This window comes from Lineus longissimus, chromosome 16, assembly GCF_910592395.1.
Source record: "Lineus longissimus chromosome 16, tnLinLong1.2, whole genome shotgun sequence".
NCBI classification, from domain to species: Eukaryota; Metazoa; Nemertea; class Pilidiophora; order Heteronemertea; family Lineidae; genus Lineus; species Lineus longissimus.
The window spans coordinates 4,604,769-4,619,122 of NC_088323.1; the positions used below are offsets into that span (position 1 = coordinate 4,604,769).

General features: G+C 40.4%; 1 protein-coding gene across 4 annotated transcripts in view; it reads left to right on the forward strand.

The window, feature by feature from the left end:
* The window catches only part of LOC135500243 (putative sodium-coupled neutral amino acid transporter 11), a 30,327-nt gene that overhangs the window by 7,814 nt on the left and 8,159 nt on the right, over positions 1–14,354 (forward strand). For 2 of the 4 annotated variants that reach the window (XM_064791566.1, XM_064791565.1), the window contains exons 2-9: positions 7,923–7,982; positions 8,672–8,698; positions 10,383–10,533; positions 10,962–11,036; positions 12,278–12,336; positions 12,493–12,568; positions 13,160–13,225; positions 13,386–13,495. In XM_064791566.1, the coding sequence (XP_064647636.1) occupies positions 7,923–7,982; positions 8,672–8,698; positions 10,383–10,533; positions 10,962–11,036; positions 12,278–12,336; positions 12,493–12,568; positions 13,160–13,225; positions 13,386–13,495 (624 nt within the window). The remainder of the gene's footprint in view (positions 1–7,922; positions 7,983–8,671; positions 8,699–10,382; positions 10,534–10,961; positions 11,037–12,277; positions 12,337–12,492; positions 12,569–13,159; positions 13,226–13,385; positions 13,496–14,354) is intronic. The other 2 variants (XM_064791567.1, XM_064791568.1) reach the window with 2 other exon arrangements.

Below are 14,354 nucleotides of genomic sequence, written 5' to 3' on the forward strand. Positions count from 1 at the left end.
TATAGCTAATAACATATTGGAAAGTGTTGGAAATCTTGTGGAGTGATAAAGAAACTAGAATGAAAACCACAATAAAAGTGATGGAATTGGCAACAAGATGTCAATGATAAAGAGATTTGTACAAAAATATCGTAATGGAAAGTATCTAATTTCGTTGCTGCTCCCACTCTTTCGAAATATAATCGACTATTTAGCACAACATTTTGATATCATGTCTCGTATCACTTTCCTCCAATCCGTTTGACGCCTCACCGTATTGCCTCCATTATAAGGAGAGAGCCTTCACGTAACCTCCCGGTTTCAAGCAGCAGCATCCACCCACTTGCTGTCAGCCTTAACTTTTACACGTCGATTTTCTTCAAGATTTCCCAAAGGTCATCGATTGACATTCAAATAAGAATGGCTCAAGACCACATATGACACTTTCTGTTCAAGCATTTCTTTCTCTTAAAGTACAATAATTCAAAATGCGTTTATTTCACGACTGGATCAGATGGGACGAGCTCTCGTTTGAAGGGTGGTCTTTCAAATGAGCAATCACATATGTGAAATGTTCGTTTTAAATACATACATGTATATACATAATGTTTATTCGTACACATTGCTACAATTATAGTGCAGGGGTGCATTACGGGTCGTGCATTTCAAACTACAGATGACAAATGAATTTACAGTACTAGTACAGCCTACTAATATATAAGAGAAAACCATGGCATACAAACTACAAATGATATAGAGAGATCACTGTGGCTCACCAATATTCATCAATTGATTAACACATATTTCAAAAAGCACGTCATCATTTTCCCCCTTGTCAGATTATTCATCCACCTATCCCTATGGTTACAAACAAATTACAATGCGTTCTTGTAAACTTGCTTTTGGAAAGAGATGACCGATGGTAATTTGCAAAATTTCTGCCCCATGACATGGCGATATGAGTGAGAAAGCCATCACCTGTAAATTGTCCAAACTCATGACCTGTGACATCGTGCGCAGAACGAAGGGTTGGCCAGCTGCCACACAAAATGACAGATGAGACGAACAATGACTGTGTCCAACACATAGCGATGGCATAATTCAGTTATGTAGCATACAATATCACATAATATGTAAAGTCAAGAACTTAGTGAGCCCCCCTTTAGGTCGGGGAGCTCCCCCGAACCCCCCTACGAGCATATGTTAAGTGCAAGCTCTAACAACTACAGCTGTTACAATGGGGGGACACCCCCCAAACCCCCCTCCGTCGACATAGGTTTTTACCAGTGCGTTGGGGGGAAGCTCCCCCCAAACCCCCCCGGTGGACAGTCAACTAGCCCTTCTGTGTCATACTGCTGGAGGGGGGGGTGCGATGGGACCATCCATATAGTTCCTTCCGACACATTTTTGTTTTGGTAATGTAATACATTGTGATTGACCTTATTCACGGGAATCGGGCGTTTCCAGTGATATACGACACAAATGGGTTGTCCTCATGCATTCACTTTCGAAACGCATTTTAAAATAGATGTTACGTCCTGTTAATTGGGCACGTCATCATCGCGTACATTTGGGAAAAACTCCCTAACGAGACCGGAGCAGACGGCTGAAAGTAGTTTATTTATTGGCCGCTAGGGTACAGAATGTACGTCGCTCACCCGAATTTTTCACGCAACTATAGCTAAATAGAGCTAGTTCTAGTTTGTGATTCAATTTGATACTTCAGATTTGGGCAGTAGACCAATATAACTTAGTCGTCAGTGTGGTTTTAAGCTGGAAAAACGTATTTGTTTTTCTTAAAGTGCCTTTTTTGGACGGGTGTGTGCGATTGTTTTGTTTTTATGTCACGTGACCTCGATCATGTCGACACAAAATTGAAATAAACCACCCTTTTCTGTCATTATTTAGGACGGATATTTCTCTGATAAAAATATTAATATAATTGGCCAATTTCTTAGGCATATGATGTAGCGAATTCCCATGAAGATTTAAATTAATTTAAATTAATTTCAAGCAATGGGATAGCAACCACCACCGGAAGATCGCGGAGAAATCGGTAAACTCAACGGAGTTAATTCAGAAAAATACCAAAAAAAATTGTTTGTAGGATATACAATATTTACTCTCTTTATTTCACTTCATTTACATTATATACTCCCGCACACACGTGTATCTTAAGAGCCCCTCCTAAAGGGGGTCTTATAATACAGCAACCCGCAAGCAGCAGGATCGCCTAACACGGATCAATAACCTCGGTAGCATTACATGAAACGCTTTTGAGATAATATACCAGTGTGTTAATTATTAATTAGATATAATCAATGGCTCACTTCATTACTGCATCCCCAGTCATATATTGCTAATGCAATTTTGTAACCCGACAGGTTCTAGACCTGCAGCATCACTTTTGGCCGTGTATGGCGATTGGATACAGCAGAACACAAAGTGCTCATCGTAGGTTTAAAATCGCATATTTGCTTGATGTTTCCATCTACTGATCTGAGAACTGTATCTTCCATCTGCTTGAGCAAGGCGGCATTGCTTCCACCGGCTTCTCACCACCGTATCTTCCATTTGCTAGGGCCAGGCGGCATTGCTTCCACCGGCTTCTCACCACCGTATCTTCCATTTGCTTGAGCAAGGCGGCATTGCTTCCACCGGCTTCTCACCACCGTATCTTCCATTTGCTTGAGCAAGGCGGCATTGCTTCAACCGGTTTCTCACCATCGTATCTCCCATTTGCTTGAGCATTGCTTCCACTTTCTCAGAACCGATCATTTGTTCAAGCAAGGCTTCTTTACTTCAACCCACCCAGTGACGCCTCCATGTATGGCGACAGAGCGACACGGTTTGTCCTACCATACAAAGCCAGATTACTACCAGTGGCTTGCACCTCCTAGCCAAGCAATATTTTTTCCTTTTTTCTCCGTCTTCCAGATGCCAGAACTCCCACAATAGTCACTTGCCTTTGTCTACAGTGTGATATTATATTTGAGTGTATAATATGAAGTGTTTCTGAGCGTACTCATCAAGCACTTCACCTGACATAACTATATAGAGCGATATTTCAAGTACTTATAGTAGATTGCAAAAGACTTGAAGACATCCTTATAACAAGATATGTAATGATGCGCCGGTCTTATATCTACTAGTTGGCCTCTGTCACATATCTCCCCGCAATCATCCTGAGGAAATCAGGGGTTAATGTTCGGCTTTAACCCCAGATTTCCTCAGGATGCCCCGCAATAGAAATGGGTTGAGATGTGATATTTTGGAGCACAACTGACACTTTCTTTGTCTTACCTGCAGAGGGAATCTTCTGTAATGACGACACTAAAATCAAACCTCTGGGTAAGGACTGACAAGAATCGGTAACAACAGACATCGGACGACCGGTATTACACGGAGCAAACCTCACACTTCTGGCAAGAGCAACTTTAGCCCAGATCACAGCATGCCGGACTGACGGGACAGGGTAGCGAACTCTGTTGTGGGTTCGAATCCTGTTAGGAGCGAGTTTTATGATATTTTTGGCGTTTTTGGTCTCCGGTTAGTTAAGTTTTTTTAGTGTGTTGATTCATGGCTATGATGCAAAACCTTGGTGGTTAAGATTGTTCATGCAATGTGATGAATACTATATATCTAATACGTTTAATTTGTTCAGAAAGCGTCACCACCAGCATATTCAATGTTCAGTTCCAACCTGTACCAGTCCAATGCACGCCTGTCATGGTCAGCAGTGGTCAGCTTAGCGCGATATGGAACATTCTTCCGAAACTCAAGCGAGGGAAGTCTGCTCATTAGCATATCTCGCGCACTGCTCCTTCTGGTCAAACATCGTAGTGAAATCGTAATGGAAAACGTCTGGCTTTACGCCAGACTAATAAGTGAAGAACTAATAGGTAAAGAACTTCTACTTGCGCGAGACTGCTGTGATAAAATGATCATTGCAGAGACTCCGGTGACGTACACATATATTTTTTACAATCAAAAATGCCCTCAAAAGACGACATGGAATGATTATTTTATTGATATTTCCTACTATATACCTTCCAATTATCACTTTATACATATAGATCGGCGTTAGGTCGCATGCTTTTCTTTCCTGGTGACACTATAAAGCAAAATAGTTGCAACCCCGTAAATGCGCTATAAGTCCAATAATAAGTGACGGTGACCCGTCATAAATGTTTCGCCAGCTTCGCTTTTTTGCCGCTACGCGGCGCGTTGGGCCCTTGCGTCCAGCGCGTATCTATGCTCTCCGGCCTCAACCAGGGCAATAAATATAGTGTCTTTTCTCTCATCAATGCAGAGCACAACACGCGAAACTCGTCCCCAGTTAAAAACAAGCTGCCATCTTGATGGATGTTTTCCGTAGCATTGTGCAAAAAGATGGCAAACGTGATACGGATTAAGGACTTTTTTACATTCAGTAGCATCATGCCATTTTGTAAAATGATGTCGCATGAGATAGGTCGTTGGATTGTTTGCCGTATCCTAAAGATGATAGATGGCCGGGTATAATGCAGCTGCTGATACAAATATGCAAAAGCAGAAATTGGAACGCTTGTAACTGTCACCGATGCCAATATGCATTAAATCAGCCACAATTATAAGATATCATTATTTAAAAACCTCGTCGAACAGACCAATAATGTACGAATAAACGAAGTGACATACAAATGTGAACACTGTGCAGTGCTCACTCAGCAGTGTAGTGGTCCAGTGCTTCAGTCGAACTTTTTGATGCTTGCCTTGCCATTAGTGGACTGTTTGCTTTCCGTGCCGCCTGTCCAATACAGGAAAAACATGGCGACTATCAATTTCCGTTTTGATGGCCGTCATGACAATTTGATGCAGATGGGCACATGTTGCAATTTGTACAGTGTGTGCAGTGCATTATAATGAAAGTTGGAAAGAGAAGTCGCTGACAGGGTTGTTTGGCTGCAGATGTTCCCAAAGTCATTGTTATTCTGCATTGGTAAATTGTCGGCCGGGAGATTATAAACCTTGCTTCTCAGAAGATATATTGCTGCTCTACGTCCATTATAGCGGTAAAAGACCGAAGGTATCCAGCGCAAGGACTGAATCTTGTCAGCGGCCGTTCATAGTTCTCCTTTTAAACGCAGGGTTTACAACCTTGGTGGTCGGTTAAATGATTGAAGGATGTGTCCGAAGATGCAAACAGGTTATATCAAAGCCTGGTGCTTTACTTATTGGAATGTATGTTGTAAAACAGTGAAGACGGTTGGCGTTGGATCATGCACAAATTCCTTCAGACTGCATGCACATGGTACATGTGCACTGCCTTCATGTGCGTATACAGTATACGAGAGAATTCAAGAGTTCCGCTACACGGCCCAACTCGGCTCGCAAGAAGCAGCTAAATCTGACAATAAATAACCAGTTACCATGGCAACGCTTGCTGCATTAAGAAACCTCCAAAGATGTAGTTTGTATGGAGGTCCCGATGGTCCCACTAAAAATACCGATATATATTTTGAGGACGGTTTTCCGGTTATCCGGTCTCGAGGGAATGGTTCCCATTTTTTCCTGTCAAGACTGAATATTCGCATCATCGACCGTATTAGATTAAGTTTAGATATGGGAGCTTGGTTACAGGACTTGCTCGTAAAACCGTAATGAGAAAGTAAGCTTCTTCTATTATGCGCAATATTGAACAGCAATCGAGCATGAACTATACGCTGACATGCTGGGAGGTTTCATCTGAGCTGTTCAAAGGCAGCTGTCGGTGTGGACGTTAGAGCATGAGAGGGGAATTTATAGCCGAGGGTGCTTTAGGGTGTACATCCAATGCCGGTGAAGAAGTAGAAAATATACCTCTGGAAAAAGTGTCCCAAAATTGGCATTGGCGAAAATTATCAAAATCATGCGCCTATTTAGACTTACACCAGGAGAAACTAAAACAAACTTTCGCTGAACACATCTGAAACACCAATTATGATGCTTGATCAACGAGGCTTGGCGGAGCCCAGGTGGGCTAGACAAGCCTCATCGATTTTCTTTTGGCAAGCCTGCATGTCACCAGCAGTTTATTGGGATCATATCAGGTCACCTTGCCACCAGAAGGTCACCAGGGTTGGTATGTACTATCGTTTTCCAATTTTTCCATACCGGCTCGTCAGGGTACGTGTATTTTCAGCAACCAATTTTGACAATCAATTCAGGCCAAATTCCCCATGCCGAATACTTTTCTTTTGTTTCCGAAACTTGAATGAGTCGAAAGTAGACTAGATTTTCCCAAAGACGTTAAAAACTCCTTGATTTCCAGTACGGCCATTGACTGTCTGCTCATTGGCATCCCCTGCATGGTAACGCCCGCAAACGTGACAGCTAGCATGCCTGATGCGCTTATTTTTGCCAATTAATCGTCACAAATCGTTGCGTGCACTCCATTATTTTCACAACAAATTTAATCATGGCTTCAGGCGCTGGCATCTCGAAACCAATTTGTCTGTGCGCTCGGAATAATCTCGGAAATAATTACACATTGCTGATCGCAGCCCTGGGTTTGTTTTGTAATAAAAGCGGTTAATTCGCTGGAGGCGTTAACGCAAACTGCAATGAGAAACTTTGGGCATTGCTTCCATTGAGCAACTTGGCTTAGGATGGAGGAACTAAATAGCAAATAGCCCCCTTGACCACGATTCGGTTTAATTCTTCCTTCAAGATCGTCCTTTGTTCGAAATCGAGCTAACATAAAAATCACGTTATGTATCAAAGGATAACCACGAACGCCAGCAGTGTATACTGCTGCTAACACACTCAGTCTCCAAAAGAGAACCAGAGCGAGCTGCATAGTGATGACTCTATATCCCCACTCGAGTCATTCAAAAGTTCAGTATTGGGCCGTAATGGCATCCCGCAGCGTGTCCCCTAAGAGAATAGAATGAGATACCACCCTATGAATATTAACAGGTTTCCCGTCATTCTTCATCTTTGTTTTGTTAGGACCAGTCAATGAATGATTAAATGGAGCCATAACGCCTAGTTGATTACCATCAATGTAATGGTGCAGCATACCATTTTGTGGAAACTCGGAACTAAAAGATGGTACAGAGAGCCAACTTGCATTAGTGTATCGTTTAGACGAGTGTGTCAAGGGCCTTAGCGATAGGTCGGAGTCTATTTAAGGAAATGATTCAAAACAAAGTCATACGAAACCCCGGTTACGAAACCCCTGCCTTATATCTGCTCTTTCAAGGGAGACGATTGGCAGGTTTCAAAGTCGTCAATAATTGTGCCAGTGCATGAGTGCATAGAGTACAGCGGCGTCAATAATTTTATCGCTGTACAGATCAGTCACCTGGATACCACCAATTGAACATCCTAGCTCCTTCCTATAGTTTCCCTCGTCATCGTCCTACTAATGAAATCAGGTGACCCCATAATACAATAAGCGTCAGTCCTATTGTCACATATCGAAGTAATAACCATGGGTATTGGACTGTTTGCTTCATCATATCTCCTGGGCATCATGACAATAGACACATGATATTAACGCGATTGAAATCGACAGGTGCTTGCTTTCCAGACTCATTGATAAACATTTAGATTGAATTTTGAATTCCGGTAAGAATTGTATTGCGAGGACCTGAATCACTTTCTTTAATATGATTTCCAAATTGTGGATGGAATACTGGTTGCAGATTCTTACAAGAATTTAGTAGATTCAGGTTGTTACAATATACCTATGCTATATTATATTCCAAATTTAGCTTCTTTTTTAGTTAGGAAACTACATCACAGTATTCAAACCATATCTGGATCAAGTTCGACGCCATATTCGAGATTGTGGACGACGGGCATTGTATACATGTATAACGACCGTCCTGATTGGTCAAAATCACAACGCACTGGTCAGAATAACCAATCGCCATTCCCCTCATAAAATATTTATTTCAATATCCTTTGCTTTGCAGGGAGCACAGCCCCACTTCCAGAAAGCTCAGCCACAGCCGCCGCCGGCTGACCTACAACTGGTAATTTTATCATATTTATGCATTTTGCTGCTACACTATGATATTTTGCTTGGCACTGTTTCTTTCTCGGTCTTGGCGATCTCTATCTAAATGTCCTTCTCCACCCGGAGCTTTTTTTGGTATGGCTTCTGAATATGCAAAACACATTTCTAATTCTTACTAACATGACTCTATACACCGTATTTGATATTAAGCCATATTTATCTATCTGATGTAACAAGCTGCCTCTCCAGATTTCAAATTTCCAACACGCAGCCTCCATGTATTTCTTGTCTTTCTATCTATCAAACAAGTTTATATGATTAGACATTCGCAGGCTATGGCACGGCACCCGGTATTTCCTAATTTGAATTTCTCCTCGACCTTATTTCACGCCAATCCAATTTACTGAAACTTGATTTGAGATCGAAGTACGTGAACTGTACATGAGCAAGTCGTTTGTGTAAGATTCGATAGAACGCCAGCTGACATTATTTATTCTCTTGAACTTTTTTTTCACCCAAAGTCAATTTATCTAGATTTAATTGAAGTTCAAACGTTTAAGTCTAGACATCTGGTTCAGACAAGGGCAGTGAAGCTTAGTCCATCAACAAGCTCTGACATCTCAATTCAAGTACATGTACATGCATGAAAATTTATCATTATAAAAGCTGTAATTACTTTCTTATGTTCTCTTGATGTTTTCACAGGAGGAAAAGAATGAAACAAAATCTAAGGTATTTTACTGCTTGTTTTTCGGGCGACATTAGGAAAGGTATTCTGAACTTTCGCTTTTGAAAGGGCGCTGGTGAATGCATTACTAGTATTAAGTTTTTGTAGAAAATAGATTGATAGAGATTTATGCTATAGCTTGCTTTGTACGGGTTATTGAAGGGTAATTGTAAGCCAGATTGTTATATGGCGCTGATGTGCAAAGTATGAAATCAAAGTCGAAATCCTGTCCCGCATTTTTAAGCATATAACTAGTTTTTTTATCAAATATTGGACAAACGGCTTGCCATACCCGTCACCTTAACCGTGTATGATCGAAACGTCGCTATAACTTCAAACATGACTCCCGAACATAATTGTAAAAGATCAGTTTTCACACGCTAAAGCAGTCCTAGGAACCATCATCGATCTGACAGACTAGTGCTAATTTCCGACATCTGATCAACAAAGCTAGCAAGAAAACATGAGCTCCCTTTCTCTCACATCTATGGGCGGGTCGATGGCGCGCTTGTACTTTAGGCTCTTTAGCCAGAATCAATTTTCACCAGTCAGCGGAGAAATGACTGAAACAGGTTATTTATTCGGTAACGGTACTTCTTTAGGTAAAAGCAAGCGATTACAATCGGCAATGGAATATTTGGTCTGCTCAAAAGTCATTGATACGTGTAGAAATCAATACAAAGAATGGAACTATATACAGTACTAACAAAGTATGAAAATCTGCCAAAGTATTCGATCGACTAAGGTACTTCCGTGGATAAACTCAAGCAATTACAATCGGCAATAGATCCACACAAAGTTTAGAAATCCATTTTACTATTGATGCCATAACTTTAAAGTTCGGCGAATTCTGGCTTTTTCTGCATATTAGCGCGGATGCATCGATTTGGATAGCTATATGCCTTTGAAGTCAGTTCCTCTAATTGATATGTCACATCCATTAATCGCTCTAATAGATGATCCGCCGAGGGACTCTAATTGGCTAGTTCGTGTAACACCTCCATCAATTTTCCGTGTGAGAATTACGAGGTATTTATCAGCTACTAAGCGAGCCTTTTTTCATCCAAGAGTGGCGGCTTCTGCGCAAAATTCGTATTCGGACAAATTGGTGTTTGTTTTCTGCCAGATATCTATCTGATATAATGTTTATCCAAACGCGAAGGGAATTTGGTGGGGGTGGAGTGCGTGGGTGAAACTGAAGTATAGAAGAGGAGGAGGTGGCTCTTAATGGCACTCGGTGAGCGGAAATTAATATGTGAGCAAATTGGTTTTCAAAAGCAGAGTTTGTGGTAATCGATCGGCCTTCATCAGTCATAAGGGCTAATTTCTGCATTCTATGCACAAAACATGAACAATTAGGCGACCTGCACGCGCAAGGTGTCGTCTTACGTTTTCCACCTCCTTTACTTGCTAAATTGCTTTTGCAAACTGAGATAAAACCATTTTTAACACTACAGATTACAAGGCAGGTGTTCGTTGGTGAAAAGTCATTTTTTTAGAACACCGTTGAGTGAAAAACCAAGACGGAGAAATTGACTTGACCAATATCGTTTTTAGAAACAATGCGGTGGAACCTCTTCGCTGCGTACACCATCTTAGCAGGACATTCTCTTCATCAAGGGGTAATGTCAATTCCATTTGAAATTTCCTTGTGTGTTATTTATCCTGTATCTCGTTGTCTCTTTGCAGTCACCGGGTGAAACGCCGTGTACGACTCCAGACATATCCAATGACACATACCAACTTGTTGGAGATGGGGACTTCGAAAAGAAGGACAAATCAAACATTCCGATGGCTAGTTTTAACTTCATCAATTCAATTATCGGCTCCGGTATTATAGGTAAGATCATACATGCGTTTCGGACAGATTTTCCAACTAATAAATACCGAATTGTTAGCCAGAATGAACGCTTGCATTACTTTATCGACAGCACGGAATCATATCAAACTGTTTCTCCATTGGTGACAGCTCGATCACTGCTGACACAGCATAAATATCTCATGGACACGCGTCTTCATTTGCATGCGTAATTGGAGATGGCTGTACATTATTTACTCCCAATCTAGCAGAGGTGATACCTACGAAAGCTGTTTGCCAATTACATTAACAAGTATGGCATGGTTCGTGTTGACCCACGCAAGTACTGAAATTTTCATATATCGATGAAACATTGAGACCAATGTGCTTTGGAATTCAGCACAAAAAAGATTGTGGAGAGTAAGTTACACGGCCTGGCAACTGGTTTATACGTCCCTTTTTCCCTTTAGGTATCCCCTTTGCCCTCCGACAAGCGGGTTTTGGGCTAGGATTAATACTCATTGTACTAGTAGCTGTTATAACAGGTAAGACACTACATGGTCAAAACTGATATTGTACTAGTATCTGTTATAACAGGTAAGACAAGACACTACATGATCAAAACTGATATTGTACTAGTATCTGTTATAACAGGTAAGACACTACATGATCAAAACTGATATTGTACTAGTATCTGTTATAACAGGTAAGACACTACATGATCAAAACTGATATTGTACTAGTATCTGTTATAACAGGTAAGACACTACATGATCAAAACTGATATTGTACTAGTATCTGTTATAACAGGTAAGACACTACATGATCAAAACTGATATTGTACTAGTATCTGTTATAATAGGTAAGACAAGACACTACATGATCAAAACTGATATTGTACTAGTAGCTGTTATAACAGGTAAGACAAGACACCACATGATCAAAACTGATATTGTACTAGTATCTGTTATAACAGGTAAGACACTACATGGTCAAAACTGATATTGTACTAGTATCTGTTATAACAGGTAAGACAAGACACTACATGGTCAAAACTGATATTGTACTAGTATCTGTTATAACAGGTAAGACAAGACACTACATGATCAAAACTGATATTGTACTAGTATCTGTTATAACAGGTAAGACACTACATGATCAAAACTGATATTGTACTAGTATCTGTTATAACAGGTAAGACACTACATGATCAAAACTGATATTGTACTAGTATCTGTTATAACAGGTAAGACACTACATGATCAAAACGAATATTGTACTAGTATCTGTTATAACAGGTAAGACACTACATGATCAAAACTGATATTGTACTAGTATCTGTTATAACAGGTAAAACAAGACACTACATGATCAAAACTGATATTGTACTAGTATCTGTTATAACAGGTAAGACACTACATGATCAAAACTGATATTGTACTAGTATCTGCTATAACAGGTAAGACAAGACACTACATGATTAATACGTATTGTACTAGTAGCTGTTATAACAGGTAAGACGTTACAGGGTTTAATGCTCATTGTAATACTGAGTTACTATTGTAGCAGGTAAGCCATTGTTGGATTTACTTGTCGTTGCTATTATCACACGAAGACATATTGCGCCTCAACTGAAACTGCAGACATCACCTTGCAGGTGAATATTTAATACAACTAAGTGGTGAAGAAATTATATTCTGGAGATATTTCGCTTACGGTAACGTAGGCGACTGAGTTGCACCTTCATTTCTTAATCTTATCATTATGATATTAAATTTTCTTTCAGATTATTCCGTTGTGTTGTTAATTCACGGTGGAAATTTATCAAATACGAATACATATCAGGTGAGACACCATTTGAAAGAAAACATCGGAAAGAAAGAATTTTCATGTAGATGTAGATATGAATTTGGAATCCGAATCTGAATATGTTTTTCTTGATATGTAGTAGCTTGTCCAAAACAAATGGCCACCAAGAGAAAACCTTCGTTTTCGTTTCAGGATTTGGTGAGAGCAGCATTCGGTCGGCCTGGTTTTTATGCACTGACATTCATGCAAGGCCTCTATCCATTTATAGGTGAGAAGAGTTGAAAGGAAATTGTTACAATTATGACGACAATATTTAATTTAGGGGAGGTTCTGGGTATCAGCTCACGACGATATTGCTTCTTGTAACGATAAGGATGATGAATGGGGATTATTTTTTGTAACTTTCATTCCATCCTTATTAGCATGCAGGTCATGTACATATCATCTATACATACTTAAGAATTCAGGCAACATCACGGCGTGGCCACTTTTAAGATTTGAAATCGTATTCATCGGCCGTACATGATGGGAAAGGCTCAATCGGTTATGACAGCTGCCGTCTCAATTACCATCCAATGAAGCAACACTCCGAGATCTTCCAAGTACCAGAAGTTAAAGATACATAGCTTCCGGTTTTGGCGGTCACCATGGTCACGTTCTTTCAGGGTGGGATCGTGGGTTTCTTCCAATACCAACAACAGCTAGGAAAAGAATAAAAAATGCAATCGAAAACGCAGCAGACAACGAATACGTTCATAGATAACTTAGCATCTCTGTGTCATTACTGGAGAATAAGTATTCTGTAATAGACACTTTCTTTTTAAAGTTTATACTTATTTCCCCAAATTCTCTTTTTCAGCTATGATAAGTTATAATGTTATTATTGGTGACACAATAACCAAGATTGTTATCAGAATAGGCGGAGGTAAGTCCCATCATTACAATAGAAAAATGTCATGTTTGTTACTTGATAGCTCATTACACTGAAGTGCACATGTTGAAGACCTTTCCGTCTGATATCCACAACTAATGTGGTGGCATTTTCTTATTCCCAATTCGTAATTGGGTGATTATTTCTGTTCCAGAATCGATCCGCTGGTCCATCCTGGGCAACCGACAGTTTATCATAGCTGTATGTACGATCGTTGTAACTCTTCCTCTGTCACTGTACAGAAATATATCAAGATTAAGTAAGGTGAGTGTCACTGGAACGTGGCCAATTGTCCGCGATTAAGAGCCCACGTGGATCACATTTATATCATATTTTTTTATAAGCTTCGAAAACATTGAGCCTGGAAGATCATCCAGGATGATTAAATAGTTTTGAAAATAGCATTGTAGAGCCAGTCAGTTTTTTATCGCCAGTGCTATCACTATGATAACATCAACCTATCATTTGAATTGAAATGCACGAGCGAATATATAAAGGCCGTTAAAAGAGACTACATATCCTTCCACACATCGCAGGATGCAGTGATGCATGTAAGCCATGTACACGAGCACAAGGCGTAATGAATATCACTATGGCATCGGTGAGCTCGTATATGTTTCGTGGTATGGTGAAGTTCATCCTCAGATTCAGGTTTTTGATACTCCTACGTCAATAAAGAGAGGCGGGGTATATTGAAAACCAATGGTACCAGGATGGGTATATAATTATCGCGAATATGAAATGACGTGGTTACCCTCGATGATTGTGCGAGCGTGGCAGTGCAACGATAATAACTCGCCCCAGGAGCTTCCTCCTCGTTCCTCCCGGGTGGAAGACCCGGGGATTCAATAAGTAACAGGAACCAACATAATGTCATATACAAATAAGATATTTCATTGAGGGGATATGACCAGCTCAAGGTAACCCTTGTACCCTCGAGCTCAATAACTCGATCAAGGGACCATCATTCGCCCGAATTTCCTGAGAACGAAAGACAATATGATTCCGGAGGCACTGACAGAATGTCAGAAACTGCGAGAAAATCTAATGACATGTAGGATATTTGATCAGTTATCAGGTCCAGCCAGTTTTACTAGTGTTACATGTTGTCATGGAAACGCCA